Raw genomic sequence first — 22,030 nt, 5'->3', positions numbered from 1 at the left:
TGACTGTTTAGTAAACCTATAATAAAACGTACACGTTGGCCTGCTGATGATGTAATTGAAGAGTAGCTTCACTTGTTTGAAATAACCATGTTTTCATGGCTTCGAATTAACGCAAAGCCCATAAATTGCCCGGCAGTGTATCATCAATTGTCAAACTAAATAAGCGGCTAGCGAACATGTGGGTATAAATACATAACAGTGACATGATTTATTGTTGAGCCAGAGCGCTCACTTTGTTATTTTCCCTCCAAGTCCTGATTGCTGCATCCTGAAGGCTATTTGGGTTGGGAAATGGTTGACTCGACAATTAAGGCGTTTGTGTTCACTGCTGGACCACCAGCTGGCGTTTCATTCGCAGAAAGGGAGGAGAACCCTCGACCCCGGAGGGGAGGTGTGTGTGTGAGCGGGGGGGGGAGGGAGGTGGGGGGGGACCACAACTGAAGGAGCACCACGGAGGTAGCGATCACAAAAAGACAGGCCATTTTATTTGGGAGTTTGAAGGGGCTGGGCGTGACAGCACTTTTTGGCTAACCAAAACTATGCCTGGGGAAAAAAGGCTTCCAAAGATAACTGCTGAGGAGACCTGGTTCTTTTTTTTTCTGAAGGAGGAGGAAGGGGGTCTTTTGGCTCGTCGAGTGGAAAATAATAGACAAAGGTTGTTCTAAAGGGGAATGCCGATCAGTCATTCTGTCATGTTGTTAGACAGAGCTAGTGTTTTCCTGCTGGCTAAGTAGAGGACTCGACCGTGGACCAACCACAACAAACTGCATAACTGGGCGAAATAATGTTGGCAAACAAACATGCAGCACAGTCTTAAATTAAGAGCCCAGGACCACCTTGTCATACTTTATATGAGGGATTACAGTAGCCAGTGTGAGACCAGAAGGTCACCAGCTTCGATCCTACCGGGCGGAAAAGTCTGATTGAACAAAGGAACGTAAAATGTTCTCCACTGTCAAGGTTTGAGCAAATCAGCAAACCTTTTCAAAACACAAATTCCTCTGCTGACATTTACAGTTTTCCTGATGTGACATATTACGTACCATCTTGTTTTCAAACAAATCGTGGTAAGTCCGCAGCACCAGCAGGAAATGTATGACCACATAGACCTGTAAAGGCAGCGACCAGCTGGGATCATGAGGCACTTCCTTTCCGGTAACCTGCACATGGAAAATAAAACATGTTCAATTCCCAAATCCCTAATTTATTTGTAAGTAGAGTCATTTTCTGGATAGATCCTCACACCAGACAGCATGCCTCTACTTACCCAATACAACGATTCCTTCGTGTTTATAGTGACGTGTTACAGAGCGGTGAGAAGCTTGTACCCGGACTCCTTATCAATAACCAGTGTACATACATACGAAGTATAATGTGTGTATTTTGTCTTTATGGCTTTAAGGACCATTAAAGCCCTCTAACAGCACCACCTGTTGCTATCAGGATGTTGTTTACCACTATTCATTATATAAAAGCAGATATTGTACAATTATTCTCTCATTGTTGTTGTTGTTTGGGCTTGGTCTTTTTTTCCTGGAGGTTTGGTCAACTACAACTTTTTAACTCTTTATCCATGACTTTATTTAGTCGATTTCCACTTCTCTGCTCGCTTGCCAACTAGTTTTCGATCGCAGCACGTTGGTTTTCAGGAGGTGAGTCCTTTGCCAGAAAATATACTAAAGATCAGCCTCACACCAATCTGTTATCGTGTTTGTTTACTTTCCCCCTAAACGCAAATATGTGGACATATATTTGTTTTTTACAGAATCATCAAATTAGCTGCACCTCCATAATATAACACCCTGGTTGGGAATCACTGCAATAACCAATAATTGTAAATCGAGGACATTTAAGTTTAGTAAAGAACTAGAGAACTAGAGAAGCAGGAACGACACTTCCTCTCTTAGGAAAAGGAAAACAGAAAACAAAAGTGAGTCAGTGGGAATGTTTGGACCTTTAAAAAGGAAGAAATGCCACAATTTAACTCATAAAAGTCATGGAGCAAAATGTTCAAACTTCTCTAATGACTGTTCTCCCTTCTCAAATCCTTTCTACCTCTTTTGTGTTTATTTTCTTCGTAGCAAAAAAAGCCTTTTTTTTTTTTTACTTCAGTCTCCTACAGTTCAAAACTGGTGAAAATTAGTTTGTTGTGTTCCATCTTATAAAGTCGTCCAGGATTTATTGGGCGTAGCGGTTTCTCCCCAAACACAGAGGAATATATGAGTCCTTTCGTAAGAATTCCCTGAGTCATTCGACCTGTTTTTGTCTGCTTGTGCTTCTTAACGATAAGTAATTAGGCCTGAGGGCTTTGTGTTGAAACTGCATCCTCTTTGGGAAAGAAGTGCAAAAAAAAAAAAAACTGGCCAATCATATATGCCTGTCTCTCATTCAGGGGGTTTCCCAGGATCCAGAGGAACCAAACCACCACATGTGGGTTCCCCCCTCATCCCATCCCCAACCCTGTAGGTATTCCAGCACGCTGCTCTGCTTATTCTCAAAGAGCTGAGACACGTTCAACCCTGCCTCCTCCTTCCCTCCCCTTTCTTTCCTTTTCCCTCCCCTCACCGGCAGATATCAACCAGCAGCCGTCTACACGAAGCCTTTCAAGATATTTCGGTTAAACTGCAGCTCTGTCCGTGTTTAGAATCACCCTGCTGGGTTTAAAGGGGCCAATTTAATTGTCAAGGCAAAGGGGAGGTTTTTTTTTTTAAGTGTGAAGCATGAGGGAACTAAACATGTGACACCATCAGCGTTATTTCAAAGCTAACCGCCGGGGCATTCGACTGGAGCCTGTATTTCTTTCTGCACACACACACACATGCACATTTACACTCAACTGCATGCGGTTTTAATCCCGCAGACTGCGTTTAAAGACGGTGAAAATGACCTTATTGTGTTCCCTCTACAAAGGCTTTGCAGCTTTTATTTGATGTGGCAGTTCCTTGTAAAACGTGTAGAATATGTGAATCCTTCAATGAGGAATGCTCTGAGTCATTTAGGCCTGTGTGTTTTTCCAAGTGTCAAAATGATGGGTAATGAAGCCTGAGGGCATTATTGTGAAAATACGCCTCCTGCAGGAATGATTTCCTAACCTTGGGATTGTCCTCGTGGTCGCCCAGCCGAGATTTACCAGGTTTCCAACTTGGACCTTTAAAGAAAGTTGACAGTTTGTTGCTGATAGTCTTGTAGGTGTTGGACCTTCTCCACAAATACAAATAGTAGTGCAACTGAAAGAGAGAAAAAAAAAAAACACGAGTCAAACATCAACATACAATCAAACGCTACATTTAAGTGATCAATGTTAACTAATCCATCCATCCATCCATCTCATTGGGCAGGACGTTGCTCACGCTGGGCTCTGCCAACAGCGAGGGCAGCAAAAATAATCATAACATCCACCTCCTGGCATTTGATTTTACTGGCCTCCTTCACCTCAGCTGGGCAGTTTGTTTAGAGTAAAGTAATAATGTTATGGTTACAAAACAGCCACTCAGCCAGCGAGGGAAACATGAGCTCACACCTCATCTACTGAAGGTGTTTATACTCGAATAGATGGAGGTGAGCCGCGCGACCGATGGCCAAACTATTGACGGAGGACGGGACTAACCTGAACGTAGAGGATTTCAAAGGTTTTGATAGGGAACACCAGGCCGTACACCACTTTGTCTGTCTCTGGAGCAAAGGTGCCTGAGGAGGACATGAACAGTTTCACCAGTTTTTATTGGCAACAACAAAGTAATATGAATAAATGCCTTAAACACTTACAACCAAGACAACATTGACACTGTCACAACATTTGCCTGGAGTTGTGTTTGTGTCCACCTGGTGAATGTAAGTCCAACATTCACTCTCGTTTTAGCTCTGTTTTGGTCTCCACCAACTGCTGAGGGACATATCTGTCTCTTTAGCTAATAAGGACACAAACATTTGCCAAAGTTTTGTTGAGATGAAAACTCTAAGGGGTAAAATATAAAACCTGCCACACTTAAAACCATCTGCAGCCACAGAAAGAGAAAAAAAGATGACCCAGGGGATTTTTGGGTAACGTAAACCTCGAAGTTTAATCAGTTTGGTGCAAACTTGCTGAGTCGAGGATAAAGGCTACAGAATCACTGTTTCCCTTCATTTTATTGTTATAACGAGTCATTTTGGTTTCCATTCACCATCAAGTAATGACAGGGCAGGCATCACAGACACCAACACAGATACAAACACCAAACATCACTTAACTAATAACACCTCTGAATACTTTGAAGGTACACAGAAGATTGTTATATAAATTTGTAGTGAGACATGTCATTTAGAAGCTATTTGACATCACAGGCTACTAATATCTGTCATAAATGCTACACACTGACCACTTTATGTGCAAAATCTTATGTGAAGGTGATTCAAAATCAGTTATAATAACAACAAATACAAATAAATATAAAGTGCATAACTTCGGCGGATGATAAATCTCCGTGTGGCTACACGTCAGCACAGTCTGGGTCTGCTTTAACACTTCAAAGTGTGCAGCACTTCCACTCTGACACGTTCCTCCTAAAAAGGACATAATGGTGCAGCAGTGAGACGGCTTATCTCTTCTGCTGACAGCATGTGGCGATAACGCTGTAATTTAGTAGTGAATTATAATTATAATTTATCAGTTAATGGAAGAGGAGGAGGAAGGGTCTCTGATTTGTGCGAAACAAAGACGAGGGAGGCAGCATTGACTCTACTCCTACTGCATGAATATTTCGTAAAAACATGCAAGTATTGCAGTAGCGACACTTCTGGTATTGATCCAGGCAACACTGAGTCATCGAGCTACTGCCATGTAGAGAACATTGTCACTCGCTCTGATCGCTAAAACTGCAAAAGCTAGCAGCAACTAAATGGAGATATTTGAAAGACAACCAGGAATAGAAGCAAATATCCGATTACTTACCAAATAATCGGTCCCATATGATCAGAATTCCTCCGTAATTCTTGTCAATGCAGTAAAGGTTCCTCCCTGTTGAGATAACATTTTGTTAGATGACGGTAGAAAACCCACATCTCTGAACCCTGGATGCCCTTTTCATTCCATTATCTCGGCTTCAACCTGAGCCCCATTTTATTATTATGAATTAAACCATAATCATAATCAGATATGACCAATTATCAATAAGAGGACTGTCATTCTTCTTTTTAACTTGAAGCTCACCATGATGAACTCTGTGGTGTTTTGGGGTGTTGAAGACCCACTCCAGAGGTCCAAGGTCTCTGATCAGCTGAAATAAAATCATAAAACACACTGACATTAAATATTTCACATATTCTACAGAACGTGCTCACATCACAATCTGATTTTTAGATTATGACATATCTTGTGTGCAAAACTGACATTTTAGCTTGGCTTGCCGTGTGTCCAAAAATGAGAAGGGTTCATCCTCTGGGGAGCATAAATGTGTTAATTCACGGCAACCTGCCTGTTTGATTTTGACCGACAGACCAACATTACAGCTAGCGTGGCTAAAAGTGCCGATCACAATTTACAAGAGTCCAAGAGGATGTCTTCAAATTGCTTTATTTGTATGACCAACACTCCAAAACCCAAAGATATAATAAGCAAGAATAAGCAGCTATTGTTTTTTTAGGACTTATTAATCAGTAGTTACAGAAAATAGATCCTGTTCTGGACCAAAGTTAGACTGACCAACCTTCTGACTGGACATACTGGACGAACCCAAAGATTAGAATGGATAACTGTTGGAAGGATGCATTATGGGTCCCTTCTTTCATGGTTTTAGTTATATTATTTTAGTTAACAGATGACAAGTGAGTTGTCAGTACTATTGTTCAAGTGTTGATAATGGTTGACCCCATTAACACACAGGCAGAAAACTTGCACATCTTGTCTAATATATAAAACCATGCAGCTGAAGGCATCATGAGTACATTTTGTGAACAGAACATGAACCATTTTCTTTTCTTAGATATCCAACAGATGCAGCAGCGAGTCAGTAAAGATTACAGAGGTCACACAGAGCGTATTTCATACAGTTCATGTTTCTCTTTTGGCTGCAGCTCTCAGATATTTGGATGTTTCGCATCAATACGACGGACCGCTCAGTCTGGAGAAAAGTGCACGGCTGGACAGAATTTCTCAGTGATTCATTATTTCCATGTAATGGCTGCGTCTGGCAGCCGAGCGTGAGAGTTTCATCTTGAATGAAAAGGGTCTCCACCACTTCACTCCGGCTCTGAGGCTGGAGTGGTGCAGCGAATAGCGTGCCAATAAATTACAAGACATCAAAAAAAGAGCCTATAAAAGAGGCATAAATTACATCCCTTCAGAAAATTGTGACTATTACGACTGTTTTCACTAATAGTGCACTAAAAGATGGAAGGCGTTCCAAATCCATTCATTCCCTCTAAAGATTGTGGGGATTGTAAAAGTGATACTCCCAGTCACTTTAAAGGCAGAGAGAGTGGTCATGCTTCTGTTTGGAATATTTCATAAAATCTCATTATTTTTTATTGAATACAGGTTCGACTGCAACTGTGAGTCCACAAAGGTTCGACTTAGCAGACGGATTAGTGTTGGCACAGGGAGAAAGATAACTTTACAGACTTTCTTCCAGTCAGATTACCTTTTCAACTGTGCACAGCAACAATGAATGGAAGAGTTGACTGAACATACAATACGTTTATATATTTAATCATTGTCATATACTGAACATAGTATTCATACCTGCATAAAATCACCAGGTTAAAATATTTTCATTATCCATCATTCTATTTTTTAAATCTATTTTTTAGCTTCACGTTTAAAAAGACGCCTATAAAAAGGCAAAAACTAGCAAATGACCACAATGAGCTACTCCAGCCATAAGCAACGTCAAAAAAAAAAAGCAAATATATCAAATTTAAAAGGATAAGAAATGGAGAAAATCAAGTAAATCCTCACACTTGAGAAGCTGTAACTGGTCATTTTTTGTCAAAAAACAGAACAGCCGCAGTATGTGAAGGGCTATAACACAAAGATCACGTTAATCATTATCTTAAAGTGATACTCGCACGTATAAAACAGGACGGTTTAACTGCATCACTCCAAAAGTCACATTTTCACCATGTAAAACATCAGCAGTTTCCACTTCACCACGCTGTCCCGCTGACACTCGTCTGTGCTGACGGTTACATGTTTTTGCCAACTTCAAACACAGTTTCAGTGTCACGATCAGTCCGACTGATTACAGAACTTATACGCTGAGTTTAAGCATTTACCTCCGTGTGGATCCAGAACTGGTAGAGAAGGTTTAACTGTATGTGAATGGCGAAGATGGTGGGGGGTGCAACCAGAGCCACTGGCAGGTAGAAAATCTGAGGAGGAGAGAAATTACTACAGCACATATCTGACAAATCTCCTGCGATATATTCACAGCAACCTCAAGTCTCCTCTTTTGTTAACAAATAGCATAACATAGGAACACATCAGGTTACTTCATGTGCAACAGATGGGACGTTTCCAGTCCTAAAAATCTTAACTTTCACATACAACCTCAGAGGCGTCACTAGCATCTCCTACACACTTACATCACTGCTGCTGGCGTCTGCATGCTGGTGGAAAACCCCTCACATGTTCTATCTCGCCTTCATCAGGGGAGTTTATGAGATTGTTTTTCAAATACAATCTGTCAATAATAATAATAATAATAATAATAATAATTGTAATGTGACTTTACAAAAAGAAGTAAAAAACATCTAAACATTAGATCTACATCACCGCTAGTGGTCGAAAACTACGCAGACGGATGACGCCGGCAATATTACATATTTTTGTTGTCAACAAATCGCATGAAAAGACCAAAACAAACGTATTAGTCGGTCTCTCAATACTCTGATTTTCACACCCTGTCGGTGGTAATCCACACACATTGGTTCCTACTGATGAACTAAATACAGGTTAGGAATATATAGTTTAAATAATGTAAACAACTACAACAGCTGGCTTGACTGTCGACATTCAAGCAGGAGTAAACAGCTTATTTGTTGGGAACTATTTTCAGCTGCAGCTTTGCTGCACTACGGAGTCTTTCTGGCAGCTGGACGGTGTATGTGCGATTGTCACAGAATAAACTAAAGTTTGTGTTTGTGGTAATGAAGGAACGTGTCACTGATGTGCTTTTAATAGTTTCTGGACAACAATGGGAGGTTTAAGGCACAGAGGAATAAGCTGCATCAGTCTTTGGCTACTCAGATAATACGAGTAGGAGTAATTCATTAATCATGTTGACATTAATAAACCCCAATAGACTTCTCCTTTAAGAGAATGAATAATATTTTACCCATGAGGTGAACTGCTGGGTGAGGGACTGTCTGAGGGCGGTGGTGAGGTTGTAGTACTCTGAACTGTGGTGAACCTGGTGAGCAGCCCAAAGGATGGACACCTCTGGGGAAGACACACACACACACACACATAGATTCAACATAAAACAGGAGTCAGAGAGTCTACATCTCATGAGGTTATCACTTTGTTCACCTCCTCACGAACGTGTTACAGAGCTTCATGCTACAGGCCTTGAACCCTCACACACATTCAGCTGCCTCCACATGGAGCGATCAACCGTGCTCTCTCCCCAGACGAGAAACTAGACACTTTCACCCCCAGAAGGACTCATTTCGGCCCCGCTCCGGCCGTGATAAAGAGCTGAGGCTCGAGCGTAGCTGGGCATTGAGGAAGGGAGGGGGGGCTTCAGGCTATTATGACGATGGGGGTATTCGGCTGCAGCTGGTTAGCGTCCAGCCTGATGTCCCAGTGCTCCAGTTTACATTCCTCTGCTGTGTTGTGATACTTGCTACATTAATATCTGTGTTACACTTCATTTTAACATCCAAAGGGAACATGCTTGTTAAGTTTCACTGGATCTCCGGGCCGTTTTCCGGACCACCCCGTCTGGTCTGTGCTTTTTGGCACCTCCCGTCCACTTTGGCTTCTGCAGCCGTACAAGAGAGAACAGTAACCTTCATATATTGCAGAACCACAAAGCCCCATATAGACTATGTATAGTACTGCATTTGTTATAATAAAAGCAGCCCAAGTTATTAAATGAGGTTTAAGTTTTATGAGGCAGCCTTGATGTGTGATGGGATTCCTGATTAAGGGATCAATTATCAAACAATTACAAAAAGACATTAAGGATGAATGAATGTGGTCACATTTGGGTGGCTGAGAAGCTAAAATCAGGGTTAAGTTATTTTTATTTTAAGCTAAAATCAGGGTTAAGTTATTTTTAGCTTGATGATGATGCTTTTTTTTTTTTTTAGCTCATTCATTCCTTTTCTTTAAAGAAGGAGTTCAACATTTTTCGAAAATTCGCGTATTCGCTTTCAGTTAAGATGAGAAGATCGATACCACTCTCATGTCAGTGCAGTAAATATGAAGCTATAGCCAGCAGTCGCTTAGCTTAGCTTAGCTTAGCTAAAACACGTTATATCTTGTTTGTTTGATCAGTACAAAACCAACAATTTGCAGTTTTACAGGCGGTTATGTATATTTCTTGGACAGGTCCAGTAACTTCCTGTAACGCCTTCCTGTAACCGTTCCTGGTTGCTCCCAGCCAAGAAATAGTCCGCACATAACCCCCTGTAAAAAGGCAAATTGTTGTTTTTACCCTTAAACAAACAAGATATCACCATAACAAGATATAATTGTGAGCTTTCGAAGTGCTGGTAGGTTGATTTAGTTACCATTGGAAAGAGCCAGGCTAGTTGTTCCCATGTTTCCAGTCTTTGTGCTAAGCTAAGCTAATGTTGGTCCCAGATGTAGCTTCATATTTACTGTACAGATGTGAGAGTGGTGTCGTTCTCATCTAACTTCTAACTCTCTGACAGATTGACAGGTTGATAAGCATATATATCAAAATGTCAAACTATTCCTTTAACCTTCCTGGGACTCTGAAAATCACCTAAATTTAAGTTTTCACATGGTAACCGTGTTCAAGCACACACAGCTTTGTCCAGTGTGGGAACACTCCTTTCTATTTTGAGAAAATCACTCAAAAGCCACATCTCGAACTCTTTCACTGTTTAATAAACATGTGAATTGTATCGAGGCAGGCAGCCGTAAAAACCCAGTGGGTCAAGCGTCCGCTGCACCTGAACAAACACGCTGCTGAGAACTGAAGGTGTGTGTTTAGTGCGAGCAGAGGAGCACCACGATCTGTCCGGACTTGTTTCCAATCAGCTCAACTGAGGTGGAATTCCTCAAGCGTTTCAGGAAACCCGGAGGTGCTCCAGGAGAAAACTACTGCTGCCGAGCAATACTCCACACCTCGCTTATTTAACAGGGGTTATTGGTGGATTTCAGCAGGTGTGAGAGAATAAATGTCACGGGGAATGTTTTTGGAAGTGTCACATTCAGTGTTAAATGGCGTATTTTGGATTGAGTTGAAATGGAAGCAACAGGGTTGGACTTTATTTCAAACTTTATTTGCCCTCTCAACACAAATGACAGACAGCCTGCAGACAAGGCATGAGTATGAGAGGAGAGAGGGGAAAAGACTGACTGCATCTACAGCACTCAAGCACAAAAGTTATGACGTTTCCTCCGCTCTGAACCACGGGGGACTCCGAGATGGACTGTCCTGCTAAGAGACATATTGAGAGGATAATCCAGCCTTTGTTTAATTCCAGCAGCCTGAGCCTTTTGCTTTTTTCCTTCTCCCTGAAATCGTGCTTGGCAGGGTCCAGGACTAAGGGCGGCTAAGATTGATGCTCGTTGTCATTGATAGGAAGTAGGAACCGCTAGGCTTCACTGCAAGCCCATGTCCTCATCTCTGGACTCGGCGGGACACTGCATAGTTTGGCAGGGCCTATTCAGGAGGGAAGCCCCGTTAATGGTGAGAACCAATGCCACAGAGCCCACGTTCCCAGCAAGAGCAGAAAAACGCTGAGGACGGCACTTCCATCTGGCCTCCAGCGAGCCTCCGGCGAGCCTCGGCTCACGCTTTCTCAGGAATAACAAGGATGAGTGCACGCTAATCAGGTGATGGACAGCTATGACACTTTATATGAGACTGTTCTCACAATAAAAAAATGACAGTGCATTAGTCGTTTATTCAAATCCCTGTTTGTGTTTACGTAATAAGGACCTCTAGTGGCTGTGTGAATTATGACTGTTGTCTGGCAGGAACAAAAAGGTGGAAGTAATGCAATGTTGTTATCGCACCACAAAACTTTTTCAGGAGAAGTTCGGGACAGACGGGTCAACAAAGCGTGTTTCCAGTTTCCAACAAACAGTCACAGATCTTAACCATAATAGCGGCAGATTAGAAAAATATAAAATATATATCAGTGCGCAAGGAATATCTACCTGCAGGTATCCATAGCAACCTTATGTGCCACAGTTGCTACTAGCTAACAGTTAAGCTAACTCTCACAGGTAAAACAGACCGTACCATACCTCACATATCTCTAGTGGTATAAATAGCCTTGCAGATACTTTGGGTTTTATTTGTCCATGTTTTGATATATCTGTCAAAACATGGACAAATAAACCAGAAATATCTCGAAGGGCATATTCCACTAAAGGTACGTAAGGGGGGGGGGGGGGGGGGGGGTAGTATGATTGAACTGACCCCTTGACAAATAGATGACAATTTCCTGTGGTAAGTGGCCATAGTATAAGCATGATAATACACTCTGAGGTGTTCTAGCACATTGTATATTGTCATGTCTCCTGCAATACCAAAGCCTGTGCAACTAAAACAAGCCTCTTTGTACCAGTATTCACCACCGGGATTCGCCATGCTGCGAGAACAGGTCTGGCAGCAGGGTGACGTAATTCTACGATTGTTGAATTATATCATGACACATAATCAAGGCCCTTTAAGTCATAATCAGTCATGTTACGTGACTGAATTAGACTTTAACAGAGTCTGTTTATGTCCACTTCAACCCTGTCAGGAGCAGTGCTTACATAACCAGAGTCATATAAACGCAAGGACCAAAGTACTATTGAGTGCCATAAATTTAGCTCCAGTCGAGCCCTGCAGTAAAAGCCAAGACTTATCAAAAAGTACCTTGATAATGCTGCTGTAAAAAGAAAGAATGACTAGTCAGAAAGAAAAATAATCAGCACAGAAGGAGGTCAAAATCGACTCTCTTTTACCACAACACCTTATGAAATGCTTTTACAGTTCCATCAATCAGCTGCCTGATCATCACCCTCAGCGACAAACTCCTGGCACTAACAAACACGCAGCCCTCTGAGTGGTGGGCTGCCCTGTCAATCACACGGGTAATGGCCTGTGAACAGCCCTCCAGTGTTTGGATTGGAGGGCTCTTGGATGAGGTGCCAACCCAAACAGCGAGCGCTGGACTCGGTGGGACAGTCGGCCAACTCCCCTATGCCGCTGCCATGCTTCATGCTGTCCACACAGCTCAGTCACACACACTAAACTAAACACACTAAACCTGGTCAGGCCCACTTACAGCTCTCACAAACACCGTGTATAGAAAGTGAAGCGTGAGGCAGAATGGCTTTTCTGTTATATTTTATTAGACCAACATTCTATATTAATTGATCTTATTCCCAATACTGTTCATTATAACTTAGTGAAAGCCGAACCACTCGGACATAAAAGTGTTTTATTCTTTGCCGATTACACAAAGGAGTAATAAGAACAGCTTTTAGTTTGATGCTGTAAAAACCCAGGGTTTATGGAAGATATAAAATGTCTGAATAAAAACAAATCAAAGAAGTAAAGTGAAATACAATACACATTGTAATATGTATTTCCTTTTTATGTTTGCTTCTACGGAGTCATAATTAAATAAAAAAAAACATCACAACACAGAAAACAAAGTGAAGAGGAGTATTGCCTTTCAGTGTTGTACCTAAGTACAGTACCAGAAAGTATCTCTGCAAAACTTAAAATCAAAAGAAGGAAACAACACATTTCCAGTGGGGTTTAGGTGTTATTGGCAAAACTGGGGACTTCTCATCAGGTAACATTGCTTTATAAGAAGTAATCATGGCAATTGTGAGAACCACGGACACCCAGGATGTGAAAAAAATATTTTAAAGTAATCCACATGAGGCATTATCGCTCATATTCATCCTTCACATTCACACTTCATCCCTCCAATCAGTGGAGGTTTGTCCTCAGCAGCGTCAGCAGTAGAAATGTCCTCGCCTGTCAACACTGTTGACGGAGGGAAGTCGGTCTGTGCGGCGAGGGGATCACACGAGGGCAGCAGACAGCCGGACTGTGGCCTCTGCTGAGCTCAGCGACCAGCTCAATGATCATAACACACTCGTCTTTTCTGCACTTTGTTTGAATACTGCACAAACAGGCCCTGTGGACATTCTCCCTCTGTGATGTCTCGGTCCAATCAGACCAGCCTCTCTCTCTCTCTCTTTCATCGCTCACACAGCAGACGGAGAGTGAGAACACAGCGACCTATAGATCACTGTTGATGTTATCTCTGCCTCCCATGAGGCCTTTCACTTGGTCTGTTCTGCTGCCGTGAGCGAGACCCCCACATCCTGGCCGAACCACACCGACTGAACCAGCAAACCAAGCAGGGGGCCCGGATTCTTTTGTCGGTCCTGCAACCTGCACCGGGCCAGGAACTCGCCGTCACGGTGAAGATTTATGGAGCCTCGGCCGTCTGGGGGCAAGTTAACCCAACCCCCCCCCCATCCCCTCCGCCCTGCCACACAGCCAGGAGGCTTAAACAATAACATCCACATCGGCAGCGTCTCCTCTGGGACGGTGGACAGCGGAGGACTGCTGAGCACATCTGTTTGTCTTAACAACTGCTGCTGTCTGCAAGGCCGAAGGATCGGGAGGGGTGTGGAAACACCAGCAAACACATACAGAGGATTTAGTAAGGTGCTGGCAGAGCTAAGAAAAAAGGGGGGCCGCTCACACCAGGTACCTGAGGGAGCTGAGGGTAGTCTCAACAAGGAGAAACTGTTGAATCCATGAATTTCTGTGGGTATACTTTTTTTTCTGCTCCAATCTTTGAAGGCATTTTTGTGTTTTTTTAAAGTTCAAAAAATAAACAGAATCAATATGAGGGTCTGGAGCTAGTAACAGCTGACTAACTCAACACGTCCTTAGTTTGGAGATGTTTTAGTTTCGAAACACAGAAAAGCAAGACAGTCTGTAAAACTGACGTACCGAGGGGTGGACGTCTTGCCGGTTGGTTCAGTATTAGTATCAGCAGATGTCCAAATTCAAATGATGAGAATCGTAACTGAAAAAAAGTGGATCTCTAATATAGTTCACATCTACCCTGCTGAGCCTCCACAAAAACAAGAGATTGCTTAATGACTCAATCGAGGATCCAGCAGCCATCTTTAGTAGAAGCTAAAATAACCTTCCCTCTCTAATCACACTTGTTCTTTGTGTTAGTTGAAAACTATTAGCAGTGGCTGCACTTCACTTTTCAAAAAGTAAAAATCATCACACGAGTTTTGTGCTAACAGCAGTACTTTAAATCAATCCCTCACTCTCCTGTTTCAACAGGAAATACATCACATTAAGGACGAACATTCAAGTGATTCTCTGATGTTTCTGAGCTATAAATGTAACACAGAGCAGCAGCAGCAGCCAGTGTGGTGAGACAACTGCAGCGTAACTCCATTACCTCACATATAATCAGAGTACGGACAGCTGACTGGCTGATTAATGGCTTCAGCTTGGCTGGCATGCCTGGATATAGATGCTGCCCCAGAGCGGAGCAGCTATTAGTGGCACTTGCGATATGAGGTTAGAATAAACAGAATCAACGGGCCTGTCAACAACATGGCCGCATTCGAACCAAGTCGGCCTCCCGCTCACCCAAAACCATCTGGTTCCAGGCTGGTCCAGAATAGAAAAGATTTGAACATATATAGTCTGTCTGATGGTGAAAGAGGGCCGGAGGGGACAGCAGCAGCAGACAAAATGTGGGGTACATTAGAATTTGTTTTTTATTCTGGTCAGTCACCGGGTTATTGAACCAATGTGTTTATAAGAGGTGGATTCGATAGCTGTTAATGCATAAACCAGTGGTTAAATGAGTAGCAAGGGTCATATTGTTCAGGGGTTAGAGGAGGTACCGTTTCTAGCAATCTGTCAGCAATTGAAAACTTACATCTTTGCTTCTTCAAAAGAAAATTAAAACCATTAAAATGTGCAATAAGAACTGATTTTTATGAAATCGGGACTCATCAAAGCTGCAGTTTATCAATTCTGGGTCGTGCACCAATGGTAAGAGTTAGAGCAAATATTGATATCAAGAGATAAATGAGCACCTCACATGAGCCTGTGTGTGCACAAAGGTCGTTCAGATGTTTGAAATCAAACATTCAAACATACGAGCCTGGCCTGCAGACTGAGGCAGCCCACTTTCCTTTCAATCTGTTGCTATCTCCAAGATCACAGCGTCTGGCAAGAGCGAAGCCAAGAAGGAAAGTCTCTTTCAGTAAAGATGGCATCAGCGCAGGAGGATGACGGCCTTTCAAAGTACTTTCCACTTAATTATCTTTCAGCTGTCCTTTCATGTGGAAGCCTTGAGAGGGAAACTATGAAAAAAAGGGTCATAAAACTGGTCAAACTGAAAATGATATTTTACACTGAGGCTAATAAGGGCTCGTATTTCCTAGCAGAGGATGTCACTACTGCCTCTTTTTTTGCAGTTTTCTATTGTAATCCTTCCCTTATTATGCAATATTAAGATTTATAGCTCGTATGTCTTGACACAATAGGATTACAGATCCATTGTTCCTGCTGTTATGAGGCAAAAACCAGCAAGATTGTAAAACTGTTCCAAGATATAAGTGCAATAAAAATACGACAGGCCCTCCTAAAGCAGCGTTACATGACAATTTGACACTCATTAAACTGCTGAAAAATACTTTCTACCCGTATCCTACATCTGTCTCATTCCTCAGTGCTTCATTATAGGCAACATCCATCCCACACATTGGAATATTTTGGTTGAACATTGCTCTGGAAAAAGCCGGAGGTCAAAGTCGAGTTGACCGAGATGACCTCGGCTGACCAGAGTGTGGAGTGAGGACCGCGCCGGCCTCGTCCTGCGGTCGCGGAGAGCCGCTACACTTTGGTAACAAGGGGAAAAGCTTATATCCTGAGTGAGCGCTGCGGGCACTCAGCACCAGACAATTATCTGGGACCCCACAATGTTCCATAATAACAACCCCAACAGGCTGGAAGAAGAGGAAATGAAAGTAAGTGGAAAGTTTTTTTTGAGACATAAAAATGATTCTGCAGTTCAAAAATAAAAAGAATTCCGACCAAATGAACCGGGCAGATATGTGATACTGTAGACGTCATTCCTCTGCATCGTCAGACAATGAGGGCAACTGCGGGAACAAACACTTCATTAAAACCTCTTTCAGGTTTCACTGAATATTTCTCAGCAGACACAGCTGTAGCTCTAAAAATAAGGTCACACATGGATCATCAACCCTCCAAACATCAACGTGTGCTGGTTTCCAAAGCTCAAACTCAAAGTTGGTAGATTGCAAAGATTGATCCACCCCAGTTTGCTGCCACGGCACCAGGCCAAGTTTCTTCCAACTGAGATAATGGCTCAGTTTGGTTTTATTCTGCAATAAAATAACCTACACCTCCACTGCATAAAAAAAAAAAACACAAAACACAGATTCATCTGATGTAAAACAAAACAAAACAAACTATAAACTGTATATAAAACAAACAAGGTCTTATAGAAACTACTGCATGCATGGCTATATAAAAATACTAATAAAATAATACAAATAAATTCATAAATAATAACATACAGAAACAAGTTTAGCTTAAGTTTATTATTGGTCTCTTTTTCATTTTGATTAGAACAATTCGTCAAATAGTCGATTCGTTTATTTTTGTCCCTATAAAGTTCATATTCCGTTTACTTTCAGTTTCAGACATACTTTGGATTCAATCATTTTGGTTTCAAGGGCACACAGTATTGATTTTTCAAGCCAGCGCACCATCACGGTGATACCTTCACTGTCCTTGGTCTTTGTCTTGTACATACACACTCACATAAAAGTCCCATGAAAAACTAGATTTTTGAGTTTCTCGGTTTCTCTTGAAATCCAGAAATCTCACCTGTTTATCATGTTTATCGAAATATTCAGGGCAGATGGAATGATGTAGTGCAGCATGAATTAGCTGATTAATTGATTAGTTGATTGGCAGAAAATTAAGTATTATGATAACAGATTAATTGTAAATAGCGTCTGGTTGCAGCTTCTCCAATGTGAGCATTTGCTGATTCTCTCTGTCTTTTATCATCGTACACTGAATATCTTTGGGTGTTCGACTGTTGATCGGACAAACTAAGACTCTTGGAAACTGGGACGGACATTTTTACTGTTTCCTGATGTTTTATGTCGAGAAACTAATCAACAGATGAATCGATGATCATTTAAGATGATACAAGACGCTGTCTCTGGCAGTTATGATACTTTCCCTGTTGATCAAATCATCATTTAGTCCATCTCTTTAAGTTTCTGTGGCACAAACTGCATCCGATCTTTATGTCAACATACTTGTCTTTACATGTACTTTATAAACTGGGTAACACGTAGAAAAGATAGAAAAGCAAGGTATCCTCATTAAAAGGTAAACTCATGCAGTAAAATGCTCCGAAGTCCAATTAGATCACCTTCTCTGTGTTTTCAAGAGAGTGCCAACACACATATTAAAACACACACACACACACACACACACCACCGTGGCAATAGTAGTCTCCCACATGCCCTGTGCTGTGGCGGTGGGGGCTAAAAATACCTGCAGTGCATGTTAAAAGCGCTCCAATAGAGTAAAAATGACCTCTACCAAGCATCCCGATGTTCTCCGCCACCTCAAAATCATGTCGGGCAGTTTTTTGGCGAGACGGTTTAAAAATGCAGCTTCTGTTTAGCCAGATCCTAACACAGACACAGCAGCAGTGGACTTTCATCCAAGACTATGTGGACTAGACGGCGGGCAGCTTGATGTGCCACTGACACAAATAAATACCTCTCTTCCGGTGTGCCGTGTGGCAGCCGAGCATCTGGCACGTGCATCAGTGAGCCAACACACATGGAAAGATGTCGAGCCACTGCTGTAGAAACACTGCATCCGGCATATATTTTTTATTTCAGTTTTTATAGTGATGCTGCAGGACGTTGCTGCTTTAGAGCCACGACTATATACAGCTCGTTGCTGTGAGAGCTCCGGGTTAAGACCACAGTCCTCTGGAGACCACGGCCTCTCACATCTGCACAGCTCTAAAGCAGCTGGATGTAACTCAAAAATAATTGCTTCCTCCACAACGTCCAGGAAAGCATGATGTGTGTGCTATCTCCATGACTCCTCCCTGCAGGGATGGCAACTAAATCAACATTTTGCAACCATTTATCATCAGCTCACTTTGTAGTTTTTAGTTCGTATTATCTGAGGGACACATGAAAGAGGAGAGATGTTCGTTTGGTGTTGGTAGCTAGTGGAGTTATATTGGCAAAGTAATCTAACGTTCAATATATTTAACACTGAGAACACAAACACACCTCTTGATGCTCCATCATCAGTTATAATTAGAATCTTTGAAGCTTGAATGAGACGGAAGCAGCTTATTTAGCCATGTACTGAAGAAGATATAGCAGCTGTAAACATACTGAGCATGTGTACGATGCTGCAGGCATGGTTTGAAAAGTTTCTACTGACATTTTAATACTTTTTCCACTAGGAAAAGTTGTCACTATTCAAATCCACTTCTTCAAAAAGAGGTGCAACAAAACTATTGCCAAAAAAAACCCAAAGACGATGTGAAAAAGTTCTAATAAACGACACTAATTAGTTAATTATGGGCTGTTTATATCAGTGTCTTGTGTTGGTACCATGAGCAAAGCGGTGGACCCAGTAGTAGCAGAAATCCACGCCCAGGAAGGTGAACCACCAGGTCCAGGCCGAGTCCCAGGGCAGCTCCACCAGGCGGTACCGGTCCCACACATACATGTAAGCTGTCAGCTCACAGCCTCTCATAAACAACCTGAGGGAGGGACAGTCAGAGCTCAGAGTCAGTTCACAGGTCTAAAATCTAAAAACCCCTGCAAGCAATTTTAAGTGGTGTGAATGTTATAGCGTATCCGTCGTGAATCCTCTAATCACCCTTCACTTCTCTGACTGTCACACCTTTGGGTGTCGTGTTCGCTCGAGCAAGGGCTTAGGTTTGATGTCAGAAGTGGCGGGCACACAGTAAAGGATGCTATTTCCTACCTACATACGTTTAAATCAATCTAGAAAATAAAAAATGATGATTATAATTGTGCTTTCCACAATAACGGTACTATAACAGAAGGTATAAGTGAGCACTGTGCCTTACTGTCTCATCTTTGACTGATTTTCAATTCTAGCGTCATTTTTAAGAGAATATTAACTGTAAATAAAAACACAGATTAAATGTTTTGGGGGTTCTTTTTGTTTTCTTTTGACCCAAAACACAAATTTGGAAGTACCCATTCCCATCCCTGCATTCCTTTCAGGTTGCATACAGGCCAAAAAAACGTTCACCAATAAGGTAAGGCAGCCCTGTATGTAGCCTGACAGGCAAAACCCAGGGCAAACGACACAGGGCGAACTCACTTATTGCTTGGAGCGCTTGGTAATAATTTAAGGCAATCTGGACTTATCTGGACTATGGAGCCAGACAGTTAGAGGCCAAAGTTCAGAGAGACTTTAGTAAGAAATCAGTGGAAATACGCCCTTCATTCGAACCTGGTGCACCTACTTCCTGTTCCTGTGCCCACACCACATGACCTCGTCAGTTAAACAGCAACATTTAAAGTAAACAAGTCAGATTAGTCAAATGCAGAAGAACATTACATTTCATTTGTCATCATATAATACAGTTTGACGTGACTACGAGCTGCCTGAACACTCACAGCGGGAGTCTGGAGATCATTCCAGCAGATATGGAGGTGAGCCCATCACTGATGGTGACCACTGGGGCTCCTGTCTTCAGCACGCCCACCACCAGCTCCAGCACCATCAGCCCTACAAAGAAAGGAGTGGCCTGCGCGCGCGCACACACACACACACACACACACACACACACACAAACACACACAGGGAATCATGAATCAGCATTGGGCAAACTGTGAAAACAAGATAGTTTCAAGTCCACTGTTGCTTTTAGCAGTTGTGTTGAGCTCGAATATTTGTCTTGGCAGATGAGCTAAAAGCATGCAGGACTTTCATGTCTTGTGATCCATGATGTTTGTTTCACTGTGAGAGGCTGAAGCAGCGGGTCTAAAGCCACAATGTATTGGCAGATTGGAGATCACAAACATTTGTCTGTGCAGAGCTGCACTGGAGGAAGGAATGATCTCACTGGTTGAGTTAAACATCAGTGCTGACAAACCACACATTTTTATTTTTAGAGTTGTCAAGTGGAAGCCAAGCAAAATAAAACATGGAGTGAGAGACGTGAAACTTAATTGTCTTGGTGTTCACTGATAAAATACAGCCATACAACGTCATCGAGGTAAAAGCTAGTTAGCCTGTTAGCCTAAGCAGCTAACTTGCATGACTTGTAACAAGCAGGTGAAGCGAGCTAGCTAGCTGACCTTTCAAGAATAATTAAATCTAAGAAGAAAATGAAAAAAGTAAGCTGATTTAAACTGCTGAATATATTTCCAGGTTTCAACAAAGTGTAATCTTTAGCTTAAAGTCGCTGTAAGTGGTGCACGCAACAGTATTTTGAGCTTTGTGATTGGATGTTTCTAATCGAAATGCACGCTGGGAATCGTAGCTAACTTCACTCCTTACATTTTTTGTGGAAACAGGCTTATTATATGTTATTATTATTATATGTTATTATATATTATATCAAAGAACCAGACATTTTATAACACAGTTGCTCATCTGTTGGGCTGGTGGATCAACCAGGAAGGTTTCATGTCCATCCAACGTTTAGTTTAAACCAGCACGACCTGGTAACTTGCAGCAGCTACCAGGGCTGTTGATTGTTTCATGGTATAATATCTTAAATTAAGTTCCTGATTATCAGAAACAACTTGCTGTAACTTTACACATGCTGCAGTAATATGGCTTACAAATGTGCGATACATCAAGACAAAAATGCTTTTCATTTTAATCAGCAGCTTTTTTTGCTTTGCGATGCCTCATGATTTTGTTTTTAATGGCGCAAACAAAAATTGAAATGACAAAATTCTACTTCCCAAAAGTTTGAATGGATTACATTTAGTAACTAGATATGACTAAACAAATGGTCAGCACAAACCAAACAGTCAGTGACAGGCCTCTGTTTCTGTGCTGGAAACATGTAATAACCTCTTAATGGGTCTGTCAAACATGGAACCAATTAGTGAGGGACGTAGTTAGCAAACAGGTCACGACTGCGACTTCAACGGCGTGTCAGACCTGCTGGTTAGCTTTAGCTGGAAGGCACTCATTGACAAGTGACTGCAGTCGTAACTGGGACACATGGCCCCCGCCAAGAGCGAGGAATGAAGGGCGTGACGAGACCACAGAGGAGCACATCTGCAGGTGGGGAGGGAGGAAGTGTGTGTGTGTATTCACGTGTGGATGGAAGTGAGAGCGAGTGCACACGCATGTGTGTGCATATTCACATGTGAATGCTTCCACTTTAGCATGCAGGTGTGTGTGATGTGAGTGTGTGCGCACAAGCAGAGGCGAGAGCACCACCAGGGACCTGCGATCACATGCAACGCTCCAACATCTGGCAGCAGACTGCAGAGCTGCAGCTAACAAATGGGCTCGCAGCACAGGCAGACCTCCTCCAAACCCGCTGAGAGAGAGATTATCATTCTGGACGCCGGCCTAAAACCTTCTCTGCTTTATTCTCTCCTGTCTCGCAGATAGTTTTACCTCTGCAGCCCCACGTTCTTGACAGCTCGGGACAAAATTATTCAGCGGGGCAAGTTGATTCTCATGCTTTGAGAAAAAAAAGACAGCGAGGGAAAAAAAAGCTTGTATTTTTTCTTTCTTTCATTATGCACCTCTGGCCTTTT

The 22,030-nt window shown here is 42.3% G+C and overlaps 1 protein-coding gene across 1 annotated transcript in view; it reads right to left on the bottom strand.

Annotated features, from left to right (window-relative positions):
- The window catches only part of agmo (alkylglycerol monooxygenase), a 39,704-nt gene that overhangs the window by 15,620 nt on the left and 2,054 nt on the right, over positions 1-22,030 (bottom strand). Inside the window, exons 2-10 of the mRNA XM_070912592.1 lie at positions 19,919-20,049; positions 18,875-19,026; positions 8,313-8,416; positions 7,252-7,347; positions 5,189-5,255; positions 4,931-4,996; positions 3,608-3,687; positions 3,093-3,227; positions 1,044-1,160 (exon numbers count right to left, since the gene is read on the bottom strand). Coding sequence (XP_070768693.1) covers positions 1,044-1,160; positions 3,093-3,227; positions 3,608-3,687; positions 4,931-4,996; positions 5,189-5,255; positions 7,252-7,347; positions 8,313-8,416; positions 18,875-19,026; positions 19,919-20,049 — 948 coding nt within the window. The remainder of the gene's footprint in view (positions 1-1,043; positions 1,161-3,092; positions 3,228-3,607; positions 3,688-4,930; positions 4,997-5,188; positions 5,256-7,251; positions 7,348-8,312; positions 8,417-18,874; positions 19,027-19,918; positions 20,050-22,030) is intronic.

The sequence above is a fragment of the Enoplosus armatus genome, chromosome 9, assembly GCF_043641665.1.
Source record: "Enoplosus armatus isolate fEnoArm2 chromosome 9, fEnoArm2.hap1, whole genome shotgun sequence".
NCBI lineage: Eukaryota > Metazoa > Chordata > Actinopteri > Centrarchiformes > Enoplosidae > Enoplosus > Enoplosus armatus.
The sequence above is the reverse complement of the archived record's forward strand: the minus strand, read 5'-3'. Positions and strand labels throughout refer to the sequence as shown.